The sequence below is a fragment of the Halichoeres trimaculatus genome, unplaced genomic scaffold, assembly GCF_033239565.1.
Source record: "Halichoeres trimaculatus isolate MK-OKI-2021-1 unplaced genomic scaffold, fHalTri1.1 fHalTri1_scaffold_7, whole genome shotgun sequence".
Lineage (NCBI taxonomy): Eukaryota > Metazoa > Chordata > Actinopteri > Labriformes > Labridae > Halichoeres > Halichoeres trimaculatus.
The window spans coordinates 19,949,415-19,975,422 of NW_027437185.1; the positions used below are offsets into that span (position 1 = coordinate 19,949,415).

Here is a 26,008-nt window from a genome sequence, read left to right on the forward strand (position 1 = left end):
GTTCTTCCTGCATAGATGTAATTGCACCAGTTGTCCGCCAGATGGCGCCTAATATACAATTCAATGAAGACGGAAGCAGTTTGTTAAAACTGATGCTCTCCAGGTACATCTTTTCTCCTCTCCACTTTACACACTAAGTTTAAACCCACACAAGTCCACATATAAAAGTACTGAACAAATTCATCAGACCACCACCCAGTGTAAGATGTTTTCTGCCCCTGCTCTAAATGAACAGTGCTATATCGCTGATTACCATAATGTTTCTTTAATGTTTTTTTAATGGTTATACCACCAGTGTATGCAAGCGCTTCAATCAATATGAAATATGTTAAGCTTAATATAATTATTGTTGTTATCCATGAATATTCAAATATACTGCTTAACAATAAAGCAGAAAAATGGTTGGGTACATTATTATTTCTTTTTAGTTAAATAGAAACTATTTAGTTGCATTCCTGGAAGGAAACATTATTTTTGGTGGTTGTAAGTTATTTTTGATTAATTTCTGACAACTCAAAGAATTCTAGCGTGCTGCCTCAGATTTAGGTATAAAAATGTAAATTCAATTTGAATTTCATCACTCCTGTTCAAAATGGTAAAGTGTAGGAAACTCACTAAAAGAATAACAGTTTAATTTAAAGTACTTCATGATGCTGGATGCTTTTAATGACGGGGTGTAATAAATTTGTTCAACACTACATATCAATATAGGTTTATGTAAATATGGTATATTATTATCACTATACATGGTACATAATGGTAAAAAAAAGAATAAGAAGATTTGACCAAATTGTAAGCAGAACATAATCTGTCCTAATGTTGTGGTTATACAGACTAAGTATCCTTTGTGAGTGTTACACCAGAAGAAGTCTGCCTTTAAGTGTTGAAGCTGGTTGTGCTGAAGCTCATGAGAAGAACTTTGTGTGGTTAAAACAAGTCTTTACTTTTAGGTAACTGTTGCTTTGCATAACATCTTATCTGCAAAGTAGCCGCATTTTTCTGTAAATGGAGTAGAGAAAAAAGGTGATCCCAAAAAAGGTATCAGAGATGTAAATCAGGCAAAGCTCATGAAAAGTAACACTGAAGTGAGCAACAAACCACCTGAAGCATATTTTTAAACCATGAGAATCTCATCACTGTGCACTATGATTCATTTGAGGTATTTTTTACCATATTCAAATGCCATGCTACAGTTCTTCAGTTTCAATAAAATAGACAGAAAAACAATTGATATTTTTTTCTGATCACAATCATCAGGATTTCTGAGGATAAGCATGACCACAGACTACAATAGGCAGCTTGAATTACTGTTTCAGTAACACCTCTCCCCCAGCAGAGGGCATCTTTGAGTAAGAATTGCCGCCAACCATACAGAAAGAGTCTAAAAGATTAGATTTTTATTCCTTAATTCACAGAGCAGGTAGGTTAGATATTTAAAATAAGGACTACAAGAAGAAGACGCTTAAATTCATGTTCTAATTATTTTATGTTTTCTTTCTTTCTTTCTTTCTTTCTTTCTTTCTTTTTGAGTAGGGCAGGCACAGTAGCAGAGAATAAGTATGTTTTCTTTTCTCTCTTCTTTGAGATAGATACTGTATTTGTAAAACCAAATATTAAGTAAATTGTATTATGTACAATGTTTTCTGTTCTTAGTATGAGTGTGCGCTTTCTTTTTTTTTTGCTCGTGGGTGTGTGTCTCGAGAGGCAGTTTCCCATAGTAATGTCAGAATATTCATAAATACAGTATAGTCTCTCTTTGTCAGTAAGTTTTTCTGCACACTTTTGAAAACAGTATTTGGAGTCATTGCAGTGCAATTACATACATGATTTAATAAAAACTGGTAGAGGGAAAAAACAAACACATGACTTTTGATACAGGTTAGCTGACTTTTACAGTTGTTCAATGTTTGATAGGTCCTTTTTGAATTTTCTTTTTGAAAACTTGAGTAAAATGTATTTGTGCTTTATTTGTTGAATTAAATCAGTATGTAGAAAGTTTGGTGTGTCTGTCATTGCTCAATTGACTGACTATTTATTTATTCACTGGGTTAATGGCTTGATATGTTTTCGATGGAAACATGCATTCAAATAGTATGCCTTATTTAATATCGTTTTATCTCAATAACAAATGAGTAATTCTTCTTGGTACAAAAGTTCAACCAGACTTGCATTTTGAGGAGAGAGATTTTGAACTGATCAACTTTTAGACAAAAGTCAGTTTGCCTGGTTAGTTCGGTCTTTAAACTTGTGAGGAAAGTACTTTATAAACTGTTTTTGACTATGAATACATAGGCAGTTTCAATGCACTCAAGAAAGTAGCACCCTTCGGTATCAAATGCAAATTCATTCATAATTTTTTTTTTATTGCTCTTATGTCATAAATGGTTTAACTTTTCAAGTGTTAAAGAAATGGTAGCTTCCAAAGCGTTCACTGAAGTTTTCATTCAGCTTAAATGTACTTGAGGAATTAACAGTGAGACATGTCATGAAGTTGTTTGGGGGAAAAATGAAAATATGGCACATTTGAAAAAGGATCTGACTGGTCATCAACAGCTGTTCTTTACCAATAATAACTTGATAAAATAAAAAAAATCACCATATGTAATGTGGTTAAAAACAACCAGAACTCTAACAATATATACCAAAATCATAATGACCCTGTTTTAAAAACAATGTGATGTAAAAAATACTGGAATCATAACCATGACCTCAGAAGCATAATGGAGCAAAAGAATTCAAGGTGACAAGGGAGACTGTGGCACTGTTCCTCTGTTATTTTGTCTTTGTTGGAAGTAAACAAAAGGGAGAGAGTGAACTTCAGTCACCCAGGAGAAGTGATGGAGAAATATGAAGTGAAAATTTGATTTTCATTTTGAAAAATCATCCCTAAGCACAAATGTGAATCATTATATTTAAAAAAAAACATCAATTTATCAGCCAGCTCCACAGTTTAATAAGGATAACTTATTTACTAAGGTAGAGGTGGCTTTTTGCAGAATTTATAATTACATGTGAGACAAAGGGCTAATTATAAAAAAGGGTCTGTTTGGCTGAAAAACATCATTGATGGGTTGAGTTGAATTATTATCAATTTATTTTTCCGTGTTCTACTAGAAGCATAACCTAAAATGATATTGTTCTTTCCACTGCTTGGTTTAGTATCTTTTCCATAATCCCAACTTGAAATAGCACACTTAAAGATGTAAATACACTGTGGGTTATCTTAACCAAAGACAATATTGATTTCATGCTTTCAGGCAGCAGACTTGAATTAGAGGGTGAATAAGGCTTTCGAAATCCAAAATCTAAATTAAAAAATAAGCTATATTAGCATTAAGTTTTATGTTTTTATTTTAAAAACACTGCCAAAGCCTGTTTTTTTTTCTTTTAGGTAATCATTCAAATTACGTTCACCTGCTTTTCTTAATTATTTTCTACTTTGTTCTGGAAGGTTGTGGTGAGGTTGTACAAGGCAAGTCGGAGTTCCCCTACATTTGCTTCACCTAGTGAGTTTTCTTTGTTAGGAACAGGAGGCAAGTGTGGTTTGTGCCACTCGTGTAGTTTTCTCTCCTGAGCACATTTTGTTTTAGAGAAGCAAGTTAGGTTTGTTTCTGGATATATCTTTTGCGAGTTGGTGAAAAGTTAGGCCTGGTTTTGTTTAAATATGTTCATTTATTTGGCACAACTACTTTGTCCAGTCCACATCCTCACCTTTCATGTCAACCAGTTTTCTTTTGTTGTGAAAATAAACACTTTCTTAATCTGTAATAACGTCACTTTGTTTTTGTCAGTTTTCTTTTTGAATGTGTTTAACTTCTCTGCAGTTACTAGGGAAACAAAACTGAGACTTTTGGATAAGAGGTATGTGAAAGTAGAGGGAGATTGCCTTTGTGTATTACTAACCTGCGAGTCTGACAGTATGATGGATGGTTCTTGTCTGCAGGTATCGCCACAGCAGGATTCCAGCACCCCTGGTTCTTGACTGGGTTTGCTCCCAACAAACTTCAGTGACCACACCAAACTCACCTGCTGATAACAACATGGAAAAAATCAGTCATTAGAGCATAGACGTTTCAAACTATCAGACACAGTTTGTTTCTTCAACTTTCACTCATTTAACAAATAGTGTTAGTTACGTACATTTGATACAAAACCAAGATATTTTTATGGATAAAAAGATCAACCCCCAATATTAATCATTTCATTTTACCATGATACAGAGTATAGATGTTCATTTCACACAATATCTTTAGAGTGACTTTTTTCTGTCAAGATCAGAACATGTGCTAAAAAACAATTCAAAATAATCGACTATAGGTATTTTGACACGAAGAACCAGAAAAAAACTCCTTTCCACTTCATTCTATCAACAAAGACAACTGTATAATGTTCGTCGCAAACCTGCATCTCCTATTTACAAGATGCACTAATTTAAGCCTTTATATTAATAATACAGTGACCATACTACTCCAGACCTTGACATGTTAACTTCATGCAAACAGTGAGTTTGATTTATGTTAACTTTAATGCACTAACAAGAACACAGTCCTTTGTTATGTTTTTGAAAACAGCTATATTCCTTTTACACTCTTTAGCCATATGTCAACTTTTATAATTCAGTGACTTAACGACACATATATATATATATATATATATATATATATATATATATATATATATATATATATATATATATATATATATATATATATATATATATATATTAGTGGTTTCAGACCGCAAAAATACAGGCTAAAAATTCAAGACATTCAAGATGGCATGATTCTGACAGTGTTAATGTTGCTTTATATTTGAATAAAGTAAAACCTCTTGTTAGTCTAACTGATAGGCCCTGGAACAGACTCTGACACAAGTTTCGACGACTGTTTTTTGAGTTATCTCGTTCAGTTTTGTGCAAAAACAATAACAAAAAACTCCCTTGTTTCATTGGCATATTTAACCACTGGCCAGCAGCCGTACAACAACTTTACTTTTAGGGCTTCCATCATATGTGCATTCTCAGTAGAGGACAAAATCTTATAGGAGATGCAATGATTTAGGAAAATGTAAGATTTAAATTGCTTGCTGCTGTAGTGAAACCTGCTGTAAATTCATGACCGTATTGCATGAGAAAGGGTCAAATGTCATGTATCAAGACTAGATCAGATAATTTATTTATCTCTCCTTGTTACCTGTCTCGTGTTGCTGTTTTACGTAGTCACTTAACGTCGTCTCTTGTTTAACTTCCTGTCCCTGTTTCCCGCGCCCCGTGTCTTGTGTCCCCAGGCTTGCCTCCTTCCTCCTGCTCCACTTTGTGTTGTCTCTGCCTCTTTTTTGACCAGGTTTTCTCTGACTCACTTCTTTGCCTGTCGACTTGGAAACCTCTGCCAAAGTTTTTTAATCACCCATGGACCGACCTCGACCTGAACATCTGCATAAATGCCTGGACGTAATACATGAAGTTCGCGACTACATCACTGCACAGGCTATTTCCTGCTATTTCAAAATAAAGGCACTTCCTGTTGACGCTGACATTATGATACAAAAATATTACAATTTGCTGGTTATTTCAGACAAATTCATGTCAAGTGAACATAATTTCAACGTTTCATTGTTAAATTAGTGAACAAAGACACATATTGACCTGTATTTTACTACATTTTTCCAGAAAAAAATCCCTCCCTTCTCACAAAAGATCACCTGTTAAACTGTTAAAGGATTCAGTTAAATTCAAAGATAAAAAATAAATAAAATAAAATAAATAGGACTGGCAAAATGCAGCTGCATGTTTTTTTTTGTTTGTTTGTTTGTTTGTTTGTTTCTTTTTCTAGTTTGTGGGAAAAAAAGAAAGTATAAGAAAGTATAGTAAAAAAGAAAGCCCCATTCCTATCTTACAATGACTATCAAGGTAAAATTATACAAAATGCAATGGACAAAAGAGGAACTTATACACTTTTGGAGTGGCAAATTCACCTTGCGTCTGTGTCTGTAGACCACAAATATTTTCTTCCTTACAAAATGATACTGATAACACAGCACAGGTAGGCTACTGGTGGCTTGGTTAGCATCATTCTGCTGAGGTAATTGTGACTTGACACTTTATTTTTGTTGTTTTTGGGATTACTGTGTTGAGATATTTTGAATCAACTTTACAGAAACAACCTCTGATAATATTAATCACCATGCAATCAATAACAAGAGGATTTTTGGTTCAGTAAATTGTTATGTCACTTGATCATTGTTTATTTTCCCTTTTAAAATTTCTAAGGGAAATTGAGGAAATCCTTACTAAAAAGGAACCTTGGTGGGCTTCTGATGTTGACAAAGGTATAGGTGGTCAGTACAAGGAACATTAATACACTTTAGGCTTATGCTAATTTGTGCTCAAATTAACACAGCACCATTGTTAAGTCACACTGCCATTTAGGAATAAGAGGAAGCTGTCATTTGTTAAATAAATAAATAAATAAACAAATAAATAAATAAATAAATAAATAAATAAATAAATAAATACAAAGCAAAACATTATAGATACTGTAACACCATGAAGTGGCCCAGAATGGTAAATTGACCAGTGGCAGCCCATGACCAAAATTACGGTGGAAACGGATTTGATTCAGTGTGAAAGAGTTACACCAAATGACTGTTACTGTACCGTTATTTTACTTCTAATCAATTTCAGTGTAGGTGTTAACAAGGGGCAGTGTTTTTGAGAGTCACATTAGGTGTCAATATGACGCGTGATGACGTGCCCGTGATTAGGAGAGGGATGCATTGACTATAACACAATGAGCCTTGCTTCAATCTGATTGGCTAATCTGGACTGGTCTTTTTTTCTCTAGGGGAAGCAAGGCGCAAACAGACAGGGCAGAGGGCAGGAGACACTGTAATATGAGCGCCTGACAAGCGAGGCGCTGTTTTGCTCTTCACGCTCTGACAAAGTACGCTGATGTAGTGTTTTAACAACAAGGAAATGACAAAAATAAAAATGATATATTGTGGTGAAGCTTGAAAAACGTTTTTTTCAATATTTCATTTGGAAAGCCAGGTTTCCTTTGGAAAAAAAAAAACGCTGCTGATACTGACCCAAGACTTCGGCCTTATCTCACTTGTATCGACTAAAAATACATTGACTAGTTTTAATAGACTCGCACCCTGTTAAAGCTTTCTCTTATTTGGCACAAACTGCTCTCAGTAGTTAAGCAATGCTCCTCCATTCTTTCATAGAGAATGAAAGAAAGAAAACTTAATGAAAATTGCTTCCCATCAAATTCTGTGACAGTATTCACAGTTTATACGAAATATTAACATATGTATCAGAAAAAACGGCCATGATGAGGAAGGATGTGGCATTTTACATACCATAAACCAATTAAAACATGCAATGAAACTGTTTACATCAAGAAGCAAATCCTGATCTCAAAAAAAGAAAGAAAACAGACCTTCATAATCAGAGCTATGAAGCAGTCTCCCTGAAGCCGGTTTTTAAACTCTTGCTGTACCATGTTCAGTCTCTGTCACATGGTGTCACTGTCTACCACGAAAGCATAGAGTATCCCTCTCCTCAAGACTTGACACACCTATTTCTGAAGGACTGGGCATGGGTTTGTGGGAGACACATATATTTTTTGAATTAACAAAACGAATCGCACACGTCCTGGGATTCGTCAGATATCTGAATTAGAATTAAAAAGCAGCCATAATTGTATTTTCTGGACATTTTTTTTTCAGCAGACGAAAGGATGCAATTTTGGACCTGTGCCTTTGTCTTGAGTGCAGCATGGCCCAGAGCTTTGTCTGTGACTCGGTACTCCATAGCTGAGGAGATGGAGAGGGGCTCTGTTGTGGCTAACCTGGCTGCTGATTTGGGACTTGAGCTCGGAGGTCTGGCACAGCGAGAGGTAAAACTTGACATTTTTCACAACAAAAAATATTTAGATGTCAATAAGAAGACAGGGGAGCTGTATATCGTGGAAAAGATGGACAGGGAACATCTTTGTCCGACTAAAACAACCTCTTGTTTTCTCAAGCTTGATGTTATCATTGAGAGCCCCTTACGAATCTTCAACATTGAGCTTGGGATAACGGACATAAATGACAACGCTCCACATTTTCGACGAGACCGGGTAGAGCTCGATGTTTCAGAATCCGCAACACCGGGAGAGAGGTTTTCCCTGCCTAATGCAGTGGATCCAGATGTTGGCATAAATACGATAAAAACATACAAACTCAGTGTCAGTGAACATTTCACAATCGAAATTCAAACGGGCAGTGATGGTACTCAGTATGTTGATTTGGTGTTGGCTAAATCATTAGACAGGGAGGAGAAAGCGGTTCATAATCTAATCCTGACTGCTGTAGACGGCGGCGTCCCTGTGCGCTCCGGCACTGCCAACATTATTGTTAATGTGCAGGACACAAACGATAATCCTCCTCGGTTCGACAAGCAGATCTACTCTGTAAACATGACAGAAAACTCCCCCATAGGAACCTTGGTGATGAAGCTTAACGCCACCGATCTGGATAAGGGTCTTAACTCAGAGATAGTGTATTCATTCACCCTTTACACGTCAGAGAAAACACAGGACGTCTTTGCACTGAATCCGAACACAGGAGAGATAACTGTGAAGGGCACCATCGACTATGAGGACATGAAGTTTTATGAGATGCATGTTGAAGCCCGGGACAAAGGGACACATCCCTTACTGGGTCAGTGTACAGTAGTGGTGCATGTGACTGATATGAATGATAATTACCCTGAAATTACCATACAGTCCGTCAAAAATACTGTGGCTGAAAACATTCCTGTAGGAAGTGTCATTGCTGTTGTGGGCATAAGTGACAGAGACACAGGCGATAATGGAAAAGTAAGTTTATCCATAAATCAGAACCTTCCCTTTATTCTTAACCAGTCATCAGATAGACCTATGCATTACAAACTCCTTGTGTCTGCGCCTTTAGATCGTGAGTCAGTGCCGGAATACGACATCTTACTAACTGTAACAGATGCAGGAACTCCCCCTTTATGTGATAACGAAACAATACATTTACATCTGCTGGATGTCAACGATAATGCGCCACAGTTCCCTCAGTCCTTTTATACCATACGAGTGATGGAGAATAACGCACCTGGAGCCCTGCTCAGCTCCCTCACTGCGTTTGACCCTGACCTCCATGAAAACCAGTATCTAGTTTATTTCATCCTGGAGAAGGAGATAGCCAACACCTCCATGTCCATGCTCTTCTCCATCAATCCAGAGAACGGAAATCTTTACGCACTGAAAACTTTTGACTATGAGATTGAGAAGGAGTTTCTTTTCCACATCGAGGCCAGAGACTCTGGCTCTCCTCCTCTCAGCAGTAATGTCACAGTCCACATCATCATTGTGGACCAGAACGACAACGCTCCAGTCATTGTGTCTCCGTGGCGCGCCCACGGCTCTGTGGTGGAGGAGAAGATCCCCAGGTCCACAGATAAAGGCTCTCTGGTTGCTAAAGTCATAGCCTTGGACACAGACTCTGTGCACAACTCTCGGATCACTTACCAGTTTCTGCAGGTGACTGACGCCACCTTGTTCAGTCTGGACCAGTACAACGGAGAGATCAGGACTATGAGGATGTTCAGCTACAGAGACCCACGCCACCAGAGACTGGTTGTTGTAGCCAAGGACAACGGGGAGCCCGCTCTGTCTGCTACAGTCACCATCAAGCTGTCCACAGTGGAGACTGCTGTCAAGACCTACTCTGACATGATTGAGGAGCCTCTGGGCTACGACATCTTCTCAGACCTCAACCTGTATCTGGTCATCGGTCTGGGCTCGGTGTCATTCCTCCTGCTCATCACCATCCTGGTCACCATCGTGCTCAAGTGTCAGAACAGCAAGCCCAGCAAAGCAGCTCCTCCCTGCAGGAACAGTGTGATCAGTGAGAGGAACTCCACCATCGCAGACTCCACTCTGGTCTCCAACGATGCCTACTGGTACAGTCTGTTTCTGGCAGAGACCAGGAAAGGAAAGCTGGTGGTCAGACAGCCTGTGCCAAAGGGCTCCAGATACATCGTGTCCAGTTTACCAAGAGGCACAGGACTGACAGACACTAGTGACTCAGCAGCATCCACTCTGCAGGTAAGACTGTCAATGAACATCTTACTTTCGATTTATTTTTATACTATTTATTAATTTTTTTTTCTTTTTTTGCGTTCAACACAAATCCAGTTTCACCAAAATCCAAAGTCTTACAGGTTACTATTACAATGAAAAATAAGATGAAAAAAGCCCAAGACACTTAGTTCAAACGTTTATATGCTTGAATCTATCCGATTTAAGCACACTGCCGTTAAAATGCGAAAGGTGGCGCTGTTTTCAAAGTAAAATAATTGCCCATTTACGCCATGACAGTGACTAGTACTGAACAGAGCTCATCTGCAACCGACCGGACAGCTCCGTGGTGCTGAAATTTTTAATTTTCACACAAAACGAACCTTTCTTTTCAAGCGTCAAAAACTCTGGATTTGTGCTCAATGTGTATGCATGGGATAGATAGAATCACAGCAGTTCGTAGTATTCCAGTATTCCGAACAACACTGGTCAGAGTGGAATTCACGCGCACACAATGGGACGCTTAATAACAATGGAGCCCTGCAAGAGGTACGTGCTGCTCGCCTTTCTTGTCACTTTCGTTGGAGAAATATTATCTTCAGTGACTCATTATTCGATACCCGAGGAAATGAAAGAAGGATCAGTTGTCGCAAACCTTGCCGCTGATCTGAGCCTTGATGTCCGGACACTAAAGCAACGAAAGCTGCGACTCGACATTGTTTCAAATAAGAAATATCTGGATGTGAACAAAGATACTGGTGAGCTGTACGTTGTGGAAAAAATTGATAGAGAACATATATGCCCCACGAAGTCATCCGCTTCTTGTTATCTAAGATTGGAGGTTATACTTGAAAATCCAGTACGAATCTTTAACATGGAAGTCGAAATTTTTGATATAAACGACAACGCCCCACAATTTAGAAGAGACGTCATATATTTAGACATCTCTGAAGCAACTGCAAGGGGAGAGAGATTTTCTTTGAGTAATGCAGTTGATCCTGATGTTGGGAGTAATTCAGTGAAAACCTATCATCTAAGTGAAAGTGAACATTTTAATATCGAGGTTCAGACGATGAGGGAGGGGTCAAAATTAGCAGAGCTCATTTTAACAAAGGCCTTGGATAGGGAGCAGCAGGCTGTTCATAATTTAATCCTCACAGCTGTAGATGGAGGCTCACCTGCTCGGTCTGGTACTGCAAGTGTAATTGTTCGTGTTTTAGACACAAATGATAATGCACCCACTTTTGATAATACCAGTTATACGATAAAAATTTTAGAAAACTCTCCCATAGGGAGCACTGTTGTTCACCTGAATGCAACAGACTTAGATGAGGGATCGAACTCTGATGTAACTTACTCATACAGTTTATACACATCAGAGAAAACACAGGAAACATTTCACCTGAACCCTTCCACAGGTGAAATTACTGTTAAAGGAATGCTAAACTATGAAGACTTCAGGATTTATGATATGGAAGTTATAGCTACAGACAAAGGAGCCAACAGTCTGTCAGGACAGTGCAGCATAAAGATTCTGGTAAAGGACATGAATGATAACCATCCAGAAATCTCTATTAAATCATTTCAGAGTCCAGTCAATGAAAACATAGAATTAGACACAGTGATAGCTGTAGTGAGTGTGAGCGATAAAGACTCTGGTGATAATGGAGTGGTTGATCTTCATATTCCAGATAATATGCCTTTCAAACTGAGACAGTCCTCTGATAACTACTATGAGTTAGTGGTGTCAGAGCCCTTAGACCGTGAGAAGGTTCCAGAATATGACATCACCTTCACTGTGACAGACAGAGGTTCTCCTCCTCTGTCTGACAATGAGACTATGACGTTAGAGCTGCTGGATGTCAATGACAATGTTCCACAGTTCCCTCAGTCCTTTTATACCATACGAGTGATGGAGAATAACGCACCTGGAGCCCTGCTCAGCTCCCTCACTGCGTTTGACCCTGACCTCCATGAAAACCAGTATCTAGTTTATTTCATCCTGGAGAAGGAGATAGCCAACACCTCCATGTCCATGCTCTTCTCCATCAATCCAGAGAACGGAAATCTTTACGCACTCAAAACTTTTGACTATGAGATTGAGAAGGAGTTTCTTTTCCACATCGAGGCCAGAGACTCTGGCTCTCCTCCTCTCAGCAGTAATGTCACAGTTCACATCATCATTGTGGACCAGAACGACAACACTCCAGTCATTGTGTCTCCGTGGCGCGCCCACGGCTCTGTGGTGGAGGAGAAGATCCCCAGGTCCACAGATAAAGGCTCTCTGGTTGCTAAAGTCATAGCCTTGGACACAGACTCTGTGCACAACTCTCGGATCACTTACCAGTTTCTGCAGGTGACTGATGCCACCTTGTTCAGTCTGGACCAGTACAACGGAGAGATCCGGACTATGAGGATGTTCAGCTACAGAGACCCACGCCACCAGAGACTGGTTGTTGTAGCCAAGGACAACGGGGAGCCCGCTCTGTCTGCTACAGTCACCATCAAGCTGTCCACAGTGGAGACTGCTGTCAAGACCTACTCTGACATGATTGAGGAGCCTCTGGGCTACGACATCTTCTCAGACCTCAACCTGTATCTGGTCATCGGTCTGGGCTCAGTGTCATTCCTCCTGCTCATCACCATCCTGGTCACCATCGTGCTCAAGTGTCAGAACAGCAAGCCCAGCAAAGCAGCTCCTCCCTGCAGGAACAGTGTGATCAGTGAGAGGAACTCCACCATCGCAGACTCCACTCTGGTCTCCAACGATGCCTACTGGTACAGTCTGTTTCTGGCAGAGACCAGGAAAGGAAAACTGGTGGTCAGACAGCCTGTGCCAAAGGGCTCCAGATACATCGTGTCCAGTTTACCAAGAGGCACAGGACTGACAGACACTAGTGACTCAGCAGCGTCCACTCTGCAGGTAAGAGAGTCTATTAATGCCCCTCTTTTAATTCCTTTTGTAGTTTTTTTTTTTTTTTTGTAAAACATGAAGTCACTTACACATAGTTTCGCAAATCTATGTTTATTAACTTACAAATGCAGCGAATATGCACTGTTTTATCTGCTTCGTGCACACTGCTGTTGAATTCCATAAGGTGACGCTGTTTTCAAAATAAAATGCCAGCCCGTGAACGTCGTGAAAGTGAAAAGTAGCCTACTGAGCAGAGCTCATCTGTGTCCGACCAGACAGCTCCGTGGTGCTGAAGTTCGAAATATAGACTCGTCGTTTTTTTTTCAGCGTCAAATACTCTCTGGATTTGTGTTGCATGGGATGTATGGGATAGAGGCAATAACAACAGTTTCCACTATACCGGTATTTTGAAATACATCAGTCAAAGTGCCGTACACACGCACACAACAATAGGACGCTTTGTAACAATGGAGCCCTGCAAGAGGTACGTGCTGCTCGCCTTTCTTGTCACTTTCGTTGGAGAAATATCGTCTTCAGTGACTCATTATTCGATACCTGAGGAAATGAAAGAAGGATCAGTTGTTGCAAACCTTGCAACCGATCTAAGCTTGGATGTTAAAACATTGACGCAGAGGAGGATGCGTGTAGACATCATAACAAATAAGAAATATCTGGATGTGAACAAAGAGACTGGGGATCTGTATGTTCTGGAAAAGATTGACAGAGAATATATTTGCCCCTTCAAGACATCAGTGTCTTGCTATCTCAAATTGGAAATTATTCTTGAAAATCCTGTACGTATTTTTAATATCGAGGTAGAAATTTTAGACATGAATGACAACGCCCCTCAGTTTCGGAGAGATGCAATTCATCTGGACATCTCCGAAGCAACGCCAAAAGGAGAGAGATTCTCCCTTAGTAATGCAGTTGATCCTGATATAGGAACGAATTCGGTGAAAACCTATCATCTGAGTAAAAGTGAACATTTTGATATTGAGGTCCAGACTGGAAGAGACGGGTCAAAATTTGCCGATTTGATCTTAACAAAGGCCTTAGATCGAGAGAAGCAGGCTGTTCATAATTTAATCCTTACAGCTGTAGATGGAGGCACGCCTGCTCGGTCTGGTACTGCAAGTGTTATTGTTCGTGTTTTAGATACAAATGATAATGCACCCACTTTTGACCAAACCAGTAAAACTATAAATATTTTAGAAAATTCTCCCATAGGAAGCACTGTTGTTCATCTGAATGCCACAGACTTAGATGAGGGATCAAACTCTGATGTAACTTACTCATACAGTTTATACACATCAGAGAAAACACAGGAAACATTTCACCTGAACCCTTCCACAGGTGAAATTACTGTAAGAGGAATGCTAAACTATGAAGACTTCAGGATTTATGACATGGAAGTTATAGCTACTGACAAAGGAGCCAACAGTCTATCAGGACAGTGCAGCATAAAGATTCTGGTAGAGGACATGAATGATAATCATCCAGAAATCTCTATTAAATCATTTCAGAGTCCAATCAATGAAAACATAGAATTAGACACAGTGATAGCTGTAGTGAGTGTGAGCGATAAAGACTCTGGTGATAATGGAGTGGTTGATCTTCATATTCCAGATAATATGCCTTTCAAACTGAGACAGTCCTCTGATAACTACTATGAGTTAGTGGTGTCAGAGCCCTTAGACCGTGAGAAGGTTCCAGAATATGACATCACCTTCACTGTGACAGACAGAGGTTCTCCTCCTCTGTCTGACAATGAGACTATGACGTTAGAGCTGCTGGATGTCAATGACAATGTTCCACAGTTCCCTCAGTCCTTTTATACCATACGAGTGATGGAGAATAACGCACCTGGAGCCCTGCTCAGCTCCCTCACTGCGTTTGACCCTGACCTCCATGAAAACCAGTATCTAGTTTATTTCATCCTGGAGAAGGAGATAGCCAACACCTCCATGTCCATGCTCTTCTCCATCAATCCAGAGAACGGAAATCTTTACGCACTCAAAACTTTTGACTATGAGATTGAGAAGGAGTTTCTTTTCCACATCGAGGCCAGAGACTCTGGCTCTCCTCCTCTCAGCAGTAATGTCACAGTCCACATCATCATAGTGGACCAGAATGACAACGCTCCAGTCATTGTGTCTCCTTGGCGTGCCCACGGCTCTGTGGTGGAGGAGAAGATCCCCAGGTCCACAGATAAAGGCTCTCTGGTTGCTAAAGTCATAGCCTTGGACACAGACTCTGTGCACAACTCTCGGATCACCTACCAGTTTCTGCAGGTGACTGATGCCACCTTGTTCACTCTGGACCAGTACAACGGAGAGATCCGGACTATGAGAATGTTCAGCTACAGAGACCCGCGCCACCAGAGACTGGTTGTTGTAGCCAAGGACAACGGGGAGCCCGCTCTGTCTGCTACAGTCACCATCAAGCTGTCCACAGTGGAGACTGCTGTCAAGACCTACTCTGACATGATTGAGGAGCCTCTGGGCTACGACATCTTCTCAGACCTCAACCTGTATCTAGTCATCGGTCTGGGCTCAGTGTCATTCCTCCTGCTCATCACCATCCTGGTCACCATCGTGCTCAAGTGTCAGAACAGCAAGCCCAGCAAATCAGCTCCTCCCTGCAGGAACAGTGTGATCAGTGAGAGGAACTCCACCATCGCAGACTCCACTCTGGTCTCCAACGATGCCTACTGGTACAGTCTGTTTCTGGCAGAGACCAGGAAAGGGAAGCTGGTGGTCAGACAGCCTGTGCCAAAGGGCTCCAGATACATCGTGTCCAGTTTACCAAGAGGCACAGGACTGACAGACACTAGTGACTCAGCAGCATCCACTCTGCAGGTATGAAAAAATACACAATCTTTGTCTTTATAAGCTTAAATGAAATGGGGATTTCACCTTCACTTTGCACAATGAAACCCTTGCATTGCCATGATGCTGCTTGGCTTCTACAGAGATTTTAACAAAAACTGAGGGAAAAATATCAGGAATATGAAGACAAGCATGTATTCACTGTTACTGTTACATGTTGACATTTTTAAAATTTGCAAGAGATGGCGCTGTTTTCAAAGTAAATTTCCGGTAAAGAGACACCATGACGGCGATTTAATTTCATTTTAGTAGATCATCCGAACGGTGGAGAGCTCCGTGGTGCTGAATCTCCAGGCTGAAAAAAGCGGTTTCCCTCTATTACGCCTGGGTGTTTTCTGGATTACTCTTAAAGAAGCATATTCGAAAAATAAGCATTTCTAATGTTTTTTCAATCTAACTGAAAATTTGATCATGTTGGTCAAGGTGTTGTAAAGCAAACAACATCAGGACGCTCTGTGACAATGGAGCCCCGCAAGAGGTACGTGCTGTGCGTATTTTTTGTTTCTTTCTTCGGTAAAATATCATCTTCAGTGACTCATTATTCAGTACCCGAGGAATTAAAAGAAGGATCAGTCGTTGCTAATCTTGCGACCGATCTGAGCATGGACATTAAAACCCTGACGCAAAGGAAGATGCGCCTTGACATCATTTCAAATAAGAAATATCTGGATGTGAACAAAGAGACTGGGGATCTGCATGTCGTAGAGAAGATAGACAGAGAATACCTTTGTCCATCAAAGTCATCGGCATGCTATCTCAAACTGGAGGTGATACTTGAGAATCCACTACGAATTTTTAACATAGAGGTAGAAATTTTAGATATAAATGACAACGCCCCTCAGTTTCGGAGAGATGCAATTCATCTGGACATCTCCGAAGCGACGCCAAAAGGAGAGAGATTCTCTCTTAGTAATGCAGCTGATCCTGATATAGGAACGAATTCAGTAAAAACATACCGATTAAGTGAAAGTGAACATTTTGATATTGAAGTTCAAACTGGAAGGGACGGGTCGAAATTTGCTGAATTGATATTAACAAAGGCCTTGGATCGAGAGGAGCAGGCTGTTCATAATTTAATTCTCACAGCTGTAGATGGAGGCACACCTGCTCGGTCTGGTACCGTGAGAATCGTTGTACATGTTTCAGACACAAATGATAACGCACCGACTTTTGATAAAACCAGTTATAACATTAAAATAATGGAAAACTCTCCTCTAGGGAGCCTTGTTGTTCATCTGAATGCTACAGATTTAGACGAGGGGTCGAATTCAGTAATCATTTACTCATACAGTTTATACACATCAGAGAAAACACAGGAAACATTTCACCTGAACCCTTCCACAGGTGAAATTACTGTAAGAGGAATGCTAAACTATGAAGACTTCAAGATTTATGATATGGAAGTTATAGCCACTGACAAAGGAGCCAACAGCCTGTCAGGACAGTGCAGCATAAAGATTCTGGTAGAGGACATGAATGATAATCATCCAGAAATCTCTATTAAATCATTTCAGAGTCCAGTCAATGAAAACATAGAATTAGACACAGTGATAGCTGTAGTGAGTGTGAGCGATAAAGACTCTGGTGATAATGGAGTGGTTGATCTTCATATTCCAGATAATATGCCTTTCAAACTGAGACAGTCCTCTGATAACTACTATGAGTTAGTGGTGTCAGAGCCCTTAGACCGTGAGAAGGTTCCAGAATATGACATCACCTTCACTGTGACAGACAGAGGTTCTCCTCCTCTGTCTGACAATGAGACTATGACGTTAGAGCTGCTGGATGTCAATGACAATGTTCCACAGTTCCCTCAGTCCTTTTATACCATACGAGTGATGGAGAATAACGCACCTGGAGCCCTGCTCAGCTCCCTCACTGCGTTTGACCCTGACCTCCATGAAAACCAGTATCTAGTTTATTTCATCCTAGAGAAGGAGATAGCCAACACCTCCATGTCCATGCTCTTCTCCATCAATCCAGAGAACGGAAATCTTTACGCACTGAAAACATTTGACTATGAGATTGAGAAGGAGTTTCTTTTCCACATTGAGGCCAGAGACTCTGGCTCTCCTCCTCTCAGCAGTAATGTCACAGTCCACATCATCATAGTGGACCAGAACGACAATGCTCCAGTCATTGTGTCTCCGTGGCGCGCCCACGGCTCTGTGGTGGAGGAGAAGATCCCCAGGTCCACAGATAAAGGCTCTCTGGTTGCTAAAGTCATAGCCTTGGACACAGACTCTGTGCACAACTCTCGGATCACCTACCAGTTTCTGCAGGTGACTGATGCCACCTTGTTCAGTCTGGACCAGTACAACGGAGAGATCCGGACTATGAGGATGTTCAGCTACAGAGACCCACGCCACCAGAGACTGGTTGTTGTAGCCAAGGACAACGGGGAGCCCGCTCTGTCTGCTACAGTCACCATCAAGCTGTCCACAGTGGAGACTGCTGTCAAGACCTACTCGGACATGATTGAGGAGCCTCTGGGCTACGACATCTTCTCAGACCTCAACCTGTATCTGGTCATCGGTCTGGGCTCGGTGTCATTCCTTCTGCTCATCACCATCCTGGTCACCATTGTGCTCAAGTGTCAGAACAGCAAGCCCAGCAAAGCAGCTCCTCCCTGCAGGAACAGTGTGATCAGTGAGAGGAACTCCACCATCGCAGACTCCACTCTGGTCTCCAACGATGCCTACTGGTACAGTCTGTTTCTGGCAGAGACCAGGAAAGGAAAGCTGGTGGTCAGACAGCCTGTGCCAAAGGGCTCCAGATACATCGTGTCCAGTTTACCAAGAGGCACAGGACTGACAGACACTAGTGACTCAGCAGCATCCACTCTGCAGGTAAACAAATACTTTTAACCTAAACAAAAAAAAAACAACAAAAAAAAAGAAAGATAAAAGGAAAAATAGAATTTTTTTGACAGGCCTAAAGTTTTGAGATAGTTGAAATCAAAATTATGAATATACATACACGTCAATATGTGCACCAGGTTCTTGTTCAGAAAATTCTTCAAAATTGCACAGTGGTCAAACTAAACTGAAAGGTTATTTCCTCTTGTGGTCCTTTAATGCAAACCCACCCCCAAAAAGGCTGCATATGATAAACGCTTTGCTTAGTTCAGCTCCAGTTAAACATCTTGTTGTCTTGCTTGATGCACACTCTGACAGAGTGTAATGTGGACAGATGGGGCCCTGCTGACTGCAGGGTGAATAGCTCCCGGTGCTGAACCAGGGGAAATTCATGTTTTCTTCATCTTACACTCTGTCCACAATACTTTGCAACTGAGACAAAACATGAGAAATAAGGATATGTAACTCACAGCATAGGACCATTTGGACTTTAAAACATTGTAGTTGTGTCTGTAAAGATTAATTTAAGACTCCTCTTTATTTGAGACTTGTGCCTCTTGGTTTTTGTAACTGTTGGAGAGAAGATTGATTAACTTGCCTTAAATTGGTATGCCTATAGAAACCAGGATTGATAAAAAGGGAATCCTATTTGAACTTTAAATGCTAGATCAATGATGATTTAAGGATATGGGATGCATTATTACATGAAATAATTACGTATTTTGCGTAATGTAAACCTATACATAATACTAGTGCAACATCTAATGAAGGAGTTTGTTTCTAACATGGCTGTTGTTCCTCAGGGACATGTACTCTTACTGGCATCACTGTCAACAGGACAGGAGGTTATGGTTCTTCTGCCTTAAATGCTCCTCTCTTGTGTCAATATGATTTACCTCTTGCTAGTCATGCACGAGTGTCTATTAATTAATCAACCAGTTATACTCAAACAATCACCTCCATCATTGAGAAACAACCCTCGTTTACAACAACATCGAGTCATTCATAGAAACAATAATTTCACATTGATACAAACAGATGTATTCAAATGTACACCTTGTGATCCGAAGTTGAACTATCTTGCAAGACCCACGGGGTGGCGCTGTTTCCTACGTAAAATGACTGCTCATAGACGCCATGAAAGAGAACCAGTTTCATCAGTAAGGATCTGAGCAACCGGATAGCTCCGTGGTGCTGAAACTCCACTCGGAAAAGTCGCTCACCTCTTCTCGCGCCCTGACACAATCTCTGGATTACAACTGTCTGAAAGTGTTTTAAGTCGAAGCCTTGTTGGCAACGTATTTCTAAAAACGTACGTATATCGTTTAAATTGCCGTCCACACGCTCACAACACTGGGACGCTTTTTAACAATGGAGCCCTGCAAAAGGTACGTGCTGCTCGCTGTTCTTGTATCATTCGTCAATGAAATATCGTCTTCAGTGACTCATTATTCAGTGCCCGAAGAAATGAAAGAAGGATCAGTCGTTGCAAACCTCGCAACCGATCTGAGTTTGGATGTTAAGGCATTGAAACAGAGGAAGATGCGACTCGATATTATTTCAAATAAGAAATATCTGGACGTGAACAAAGAGACTGGGGAGCTGTATGTTGTGGAGAAGATTGACAGAGAATATATATGCAATACTAAGTCATCAGCATCGTGTTATCTCAGACTGGAAGTTATTTTGGAAAACCCATTACGAATTTTTAACATAGAGGTAGAAATTCTGGATATAAATGACAACGCCCCTCAATTTAGAAGAGACGCCATTCATCTGGATATATCTGAAGCAACGCCAAAAGGAGAGAGATTTTCCCTCAGCAATGCAGTTGATCCTGATGTTGGAACTAATTCGGTAAAAACTTATCATTTAAGTGAAAGTGATAATTTTAATATTGAGGTTCAGACAGGAAGAGAGGGCTCGAAATTTGCTGAATTGATTCTGACAAAGACCTTGGATCGAGAGCAGCAGGCTGTCCATAATCTAATTCTCACAGCTGTGGATGGAGGTTCACCTGCTCGGTCCGGCACTGCAAGTGTTATCGTTCACGTATTAGATACCAATGATAATGCACCTACTTTTGATAAAACCAGTTATAACATAAAAATATTAGAAAATTCTCCCATAGGGAGCCTTGTTATTCACCTCAATGCTACAGACTTAGATGAGGGATCAAACTCTGATGTAACTTACTCATACAGTTTATACACATCAGAGAAAACACAGGAAACATTTCACCTGAACCCTTCCACAGGTGAAATTACTGTTAAAGGAATGCTAAACTATGAAGACTTCAAGATTTATGACATGGAAGTTATAGCCACTGACAAAGGAGCCAACAGTTTGTCAGGACAGTGCAGCATAAAGATTCTGGTAGAGGACATGAATGATAACCATCCAGAAATCTCTATTAAATCATTTCAGAGTCCAGTCAATGAAAACATAGAATTAGACACAGTGATAGCTGTAGTGAGTGTGAGCGATAAAGACTCTGGTGATAATGGAGTGGTTGATCTTCATATTCCAGATAATATGCCTTTCAAACTGAGACAGTCCTCTGATAACTACTATGAGTTAGTGGTGTCAGAGCCCTTAGACCGTGAGAAGGTTCCAGAATATGACATCACCTTCACTGTGACAGACAGAGGTTCTCCTCCTCTGTCTGACAATGAGACTATGACGTTAGAGCTGCTGGATGTCAATGACAATGTTCCACAGTTCCCTCAGTCCTTTTATACCATACGAGTGATGGAGAATAACGCACCTGGAGCCCTGCTCAGCTCCCTCACTGCGTTTGACCCTGACCTCCATGAAAACCAGTATCTAGTTTATTTCATCCTGGAGAAGGAGATAGCCAACACCTCCATGTCCATGCTCTTCTCCATCAATCCAGAGAACGGAAATCTTTACGCACTCAAAACTTTTGACTATGAGATTGAGAAGGAGTTTCTTTTCCACATCGAGGCCAGAGACTCTGGCTCTCCTCCTCTCAGCAGTAATGTCACAGTCCACATCATCATAGTGGACCAGAACGACAACGCTCCAGTCATTGTGTCTCCATGGCGCGCCCACGGCTCTGTGGTGGAGGAGAAGATCCCCAGGTCCACAGATAAAGGCTCTCTGGTTGCTAAAGTCATAGCCTTGGACACAGACTCTGTGCACAACTCTCGGATCACCTACCAGTTTCTGCAGGTGACTGATGCCACCTTGTTCAGTCTGGACCAGTACAACGGAGAGATCAGGACTATGAGGATGTTCAGCTACAGAGACCCACGCCACCAGAGACTGGTTGTTGTAGCCAAGGACAACGGGGAGCCCACTCTGTCTGCTACAGTCACCATCAAGCTGTCCACAGTGGAGACTGCTGTCAAGACCTACTCTGACATGATTGAGGAGCCTCTGGGCTACGACATCTTCTCAGACCTCAACCTGTATCTGGTCATTGGTCTGGGCTCAGTGTCATTCCTCCTGCTCATCACCATCCTGGTCACCATCGTGCTCAAGTGTCAGAACAGCAAGCCCAGCAAAGCAGCTCCTCCCTGCAGGAACAGTGTGATCAGTGAGAGGAACTCCACCATCGCAGACTCCACTCTGGTCTCCAACGATGCCTACTGGTACAGTCTGTTTCTGGCAGAGACCAGGAAAGGGAAGCTGGTGGTCAGACAGCCTGTGCCAAAGGGCTCCAGATACATCGTGTCCAGCTTACCAAGAGGCACAGGACTTACAGACACTAGTGACTCAGCAGCATCCACTCTGCAGGTATGGGGAAAAATCTATTCATCAGCGTTTTTTGTGATCTACTTTTGACATTCATCATCTTTACAAATTAATTTCAGTTATTTGTTTTGTTGTTCTTCAAAACTTAAAACAAGAAAAAGCAGGCTTCAGTAGTTTCAAATTCCTTATATCACAATTTTGAAAATTGAACCCTTAATTTAAGTTTATTGTGCACAGCTAACAAAGGCTGAAAAAAACAACAACATAATTAATTCCTGAAAATTTCAACATTAACTTATTGAGCAAATATTCAAATGAGTTATGTGGGAGGAAAATTAAATTAAATTAAATTAAATTAAATTAAATTAAATTAAATTAAATTAAATTGAATTAAATTAAATCAAGAAAGAACCACATGTCTTTTTTCAACTTGACCATAAATCTGATAAGTTATTCCTTCTTTTCGAAGTACAACAATTTCTTGTAGTTCCAGCATAGTTTTTTTTTTTGCATGCACTTTGCATTGTAAGTGCAACATTTAAAAAACAGACATAATCGAAAATAATCGACCTCTTATGTGCTTTTTTTCTGTCATTATTTGTAAACTATCTAGTTTAAAGATATAACACACATGCTCATTTTGGGAAAAAAAAAACAATTCTTCCAGCAGTAAAAATTTACATCTATTTTATGTCAAGCGTTTGTATTACTATCCCTCAACGCTGATACACCAGTCTTAAATTTACTAAGAGTGGCGCTGTTTACTTGAGAAATACTGATGTGATCCTCATGATCTACGGCTTCGTTGTGGGACGGGCTACAGTCCTAACACCAACCTGGTGTTCAATCGGTGAAGGCGTGAAAGAGGGATTTGCGTGATCACGCGAACAAACGTTACTGGATTTTTTAGTTAATAAGCCTGGGTGATTTAAGAGCAAAGTTTTTTTTCTGCCTGTGGTTATTTCTTCCGGGGCGACAGGCGTGCTTCTAGTCGATGATTAAATGAACAATGTTGGAGTCTGATCTAACAATGAAGTCGTTTACAAGGTACGTGGTGCTTCTCATTATTTTTTCTTTTCATCATCACGTCACTTGCTCCGTGACACACTATTCAATACCCGAGGAGATGAAGGAAGGATCAGTCGTCGCAAACCTTGCTTCTGATCTGAGCTTGGACGTCAAAACGCTACATCGCAGGAGGATGCGACTGGACCTTATCGCCAACAAAAAATACCTGGATGTGAACAAAGAGACTGGAGAACTATTTGTTGTAGAGAAAATTGATAGGGAATTTCTTTGTACAAAAACGCTGACATTGTGCTACTTGAAAATGGAAGTCATACTCGAAAACCCATTACGCATTTTCAACATAGAGCTAGAAATTTTGGATATAAACGATAACGCCCCACAATTTCGGAGAGACGCCATTCATCTGGATATATCCGAGTCAACGACAAAGGGGGAGAGGTTTTCATTAAGCAACGCTGTTGATCCGGATGTAGGGAGTAATTCAGTTAAAACTTACTCTATAACTGAAAATGAACACTTCACGATTGAAATTCAAACTGGAAGAGACGGGTCAAAGTTTGCTGATTTGATTTTGAAAAAGACTTTGGATCGAGAGCAGCAGGCTGTTCATAACCTCATTCTCACTGCTGTGGATGGAGGCACACCTGCTCGGTCTGGCACAGCAAGTGTTATCGTTCACGTATTAGATACAAATGATAACGCACCCACTTTTGACAAAAGTATGTATAGTGTTAACATAATGGAAAATTCCCCCATAGGGAGCCTCGTTATCCGTCTGAATGCTACAGACTTAGATGAAGGATCTAATTCTGATTTAACATACTCATACAGTCTATACACATCAGAGAAAACACAGGAAACATTTCACCTGAACCCTTCCACAGGTGAAATAACTGTTAAAGGAATGCTAAACTATGAAGACTTCAGGATTTATGATATGGAAGTTATAGCTACTGACAAAGGAGCCAACAGTCTGTCAGGACAGTGCAGCATAAAGATTCTGGTAGAGGACATGAATGATAATCATCCAGAAATCTCTATTAAATCATTTCAGAGTCCAGTCAATGAAAACATAGAATTAGACACAGTGATAGCTGTAGTGAGTGTGAGCGATAAAGACTCTGGTGATAATGGAGTGGTTGATCTTCATATTCCAGATAATATGCCTTTCAAACTGAGACAGTCCTCTGATAACTACTATGAGTTAGTGGTGTCAGAGCCCTTAGACCGTGAGAAGGTTCCAGAATATGACATCACCTTCACTGTGACAGACAGAGGTTCTCCTCCTCTGTCTGACAATGAGACTATGACGTTAGAGCTGCTGGATGTCAATGACAATGTTCCACAGTTCCCTCAGTCCTTTTATACCATACGAGTGATGGAGAATAACGCACCTGGAGCCCTGCTCAGCTCCCTCACTGCGTTTGACCCTGACCTCCATGAAAACCAGTATCTAGTTTATTTCATCCTGGAGAAGGAGATAGCCAACACCTCCATGTCCATGCTCTTCTCCATCAATCCAGAGAATGGAAATCTTTATGCACTGAAAACTTTTGACTATGAGATCGAGAAGGAGTTTCTTTTCCACATTGAGGCCAGAGACTCTGGCTCTCCTCCTCTCAGCAGTAACGTCACAGTTCACATCATCATAGTGGACCAGAACGACAACGCTCCAGTCATTGTGTCTCCGTGGCGCGCCCACGGCTCTGTGGTGGAGGAGAAGATCCCCAGGTCCACAGATAAAGGCTCTCTGGTTGCTAAAGTCATAGCCTTGGACACAGACTCTGTGCACAACTCTCGGATCACCTACCAGTTTCTGCAGGTGACTGATGCCACCTTGTTCAGTCTGGACCAGTACAACGGAGAGATCAGGACTATGAGGATGTTCAGCTACAGAGACCCACGCCACCAGAGACTGGTTGTTGTAGCCAAGGACAACGGGGTACCTGCTCTGTCTGCTACAGTCACCATCAAGCTGTCCACAGTGGAGACTGCTGTCAAGACCTACTCTGACATGATTGAGGAGCCTCTGGGCTACGACATCTTCTCAGACCTCAACCTGTATCTGGTCATCGGTCTGGGCTCAGTGTCATTCCTCCTGCTCATCACCATCCTGGTCACCATCGTGCTCAAGTGTCAGAACAGCAAGCCCAGCAAAGCAGCTCCTCCCTGCAGGAACAGTGTGATCAGTGAGAGGAACTCCACCATCGCAGACTCCACTCTGGTCTCCAACGATGCCTACTGGTACAGTCTGTTTCTGGCAGAGACCAGGAAAGGGAAGCTGGTGGTCAGACAGCCTGTGCCAAAGGGCTCCAGATACATCGTGTCCAGTTTACCAAGAGGCACAGGACTGACAGACACTAGTGACTCAGCAGCATCCACTCTGCAGGTATGGGGAAAAATCCTTTCATCAGCGTTTTTTGTGATCTACTTTTGAGCATTCATCAAATTTACAAATGATTTATAGTTAGTTTCTTTAAAAAAAGAAAATTAAACCAAGAA

The 26,008-nt window shown here is 40.9% G+C and overlaps 6 protein-coding genes across 14 annotated transcripts in view; 5 read left to right on the forward strand and 1 right to left on the reverse strand.

Annotated features, from left to right (window-relative positions):
* LOC141793334 (fibroblast growth factor 18-like) overlaps window positions 1-26,008 on the reverse strand; it is a 296,332-nt gene that overhangs the window by 57,694 nt on the left and 212,630 nt on the right. For 3 of the 6 annotated variants that reach the window (XM_074673951.1, XM_074673949.1, XM_074673952.1), the window contains one exon: window positions 3,904-4,029. The gene's annotated coding sequence lies outside the window, so the exon portion shown is untranslated. Of the gene's footprint in view, window positions 1-3,903; window positions 4,030-5,192; window positions 5,463-26,008 lie in introns of those variants that run through there. The other 3 variants (XM_074673954.1, XM_074673950.1, XM_074673953.1) reach the window with 2 other exon arrangements.
* pcdhb (protocadherin b) lies at window positions 7,586-10,370 on the forward strand. The gene is made up of 2 exons (XM_074673648.1): window positions 7,586-10,124; window positions 10,326-10,370. Exons 1-2 carry the CDS (start codon window positions 7,743-7,745, stop codon window positions 10,368-10,370), a joined length of 2,427 nt encoding a protein of 808 aa, XP_074529749.1. The 5' UTR covers window positions 7,586-7,742.
* The window catches only part of LOC141793053 (protocadherin alpha-C2-like), a 31,974-nt gene continuing 16,377 nt past the window's right edge, over window positions 10,412-26,008 (forward strand). For 2 of the 4 annotated variants that reach the window (XM_074673384.1, XM_074673380.1), the window contains exon 1: window positions 10,412-13,020. In XM_074673384.1, coding sequence (XP_074529485.1) covers window positions 10,612-13,020 — 2,409 coding nt within the window. In that variant the 5' untranslated portion in view covers window positions 10,412-10,611. Of the gene's footprint in view, window positions 13,021-19,567; window positions 22,520-26,008 lie in introns of those variants that run through there. The other 2 variants (XM_074673386.1, XM_074673382.1) reach the window with 2 other exon arrangements.
* Window positions 13,254-15,912, forward strand: LOC141793586 (protocadherin alpha-C2-like). Its single transcript, XM_074674373.1, has one exon. The coding sequence runs from the start codon at window positions 13,479-13,481 to the stop codon at window positions 15,873-15,875; it is 2,397 nt and encodes a 798-aa protein (XP_074530474.1). The 5' UTR covers window positions 13,254-13,478; the 3' UTR covers window positions 15,876-15,912.
* LOC141793055 (protocadherin alpha-C2-like) lies at window positions 16,161-18,993 on the forward strand. The gene has a single exon (XM_074673388.1). The coding sequence runs from the start codon at window positions 16,361-16,363 to the stop codon at window positions 18,764-18,766; it is 2,406 nt and encodes an 801-aa protein (XP_074529489.1). The 5' UTR covers window positions 16,161-16,360; the 3' UTR covers window positions 18,767-18,993.
* On the forward strand, window positions 23,232-25,958 carry LOC141793541 (protocadherin alpha-C2-like). The gene has a single exon (XM_074674311.1). The coding sequence runs from the start codon at window positions 23,487-23,489 to the stop codon at window positions 25,941-25,943; it is 2,457 nt and encodes an 818-aa protein (XP_074530412.1). The 5' UTR covers window positions 23,232-23,486; the 3' UTR covers window positions 25,944-25,958.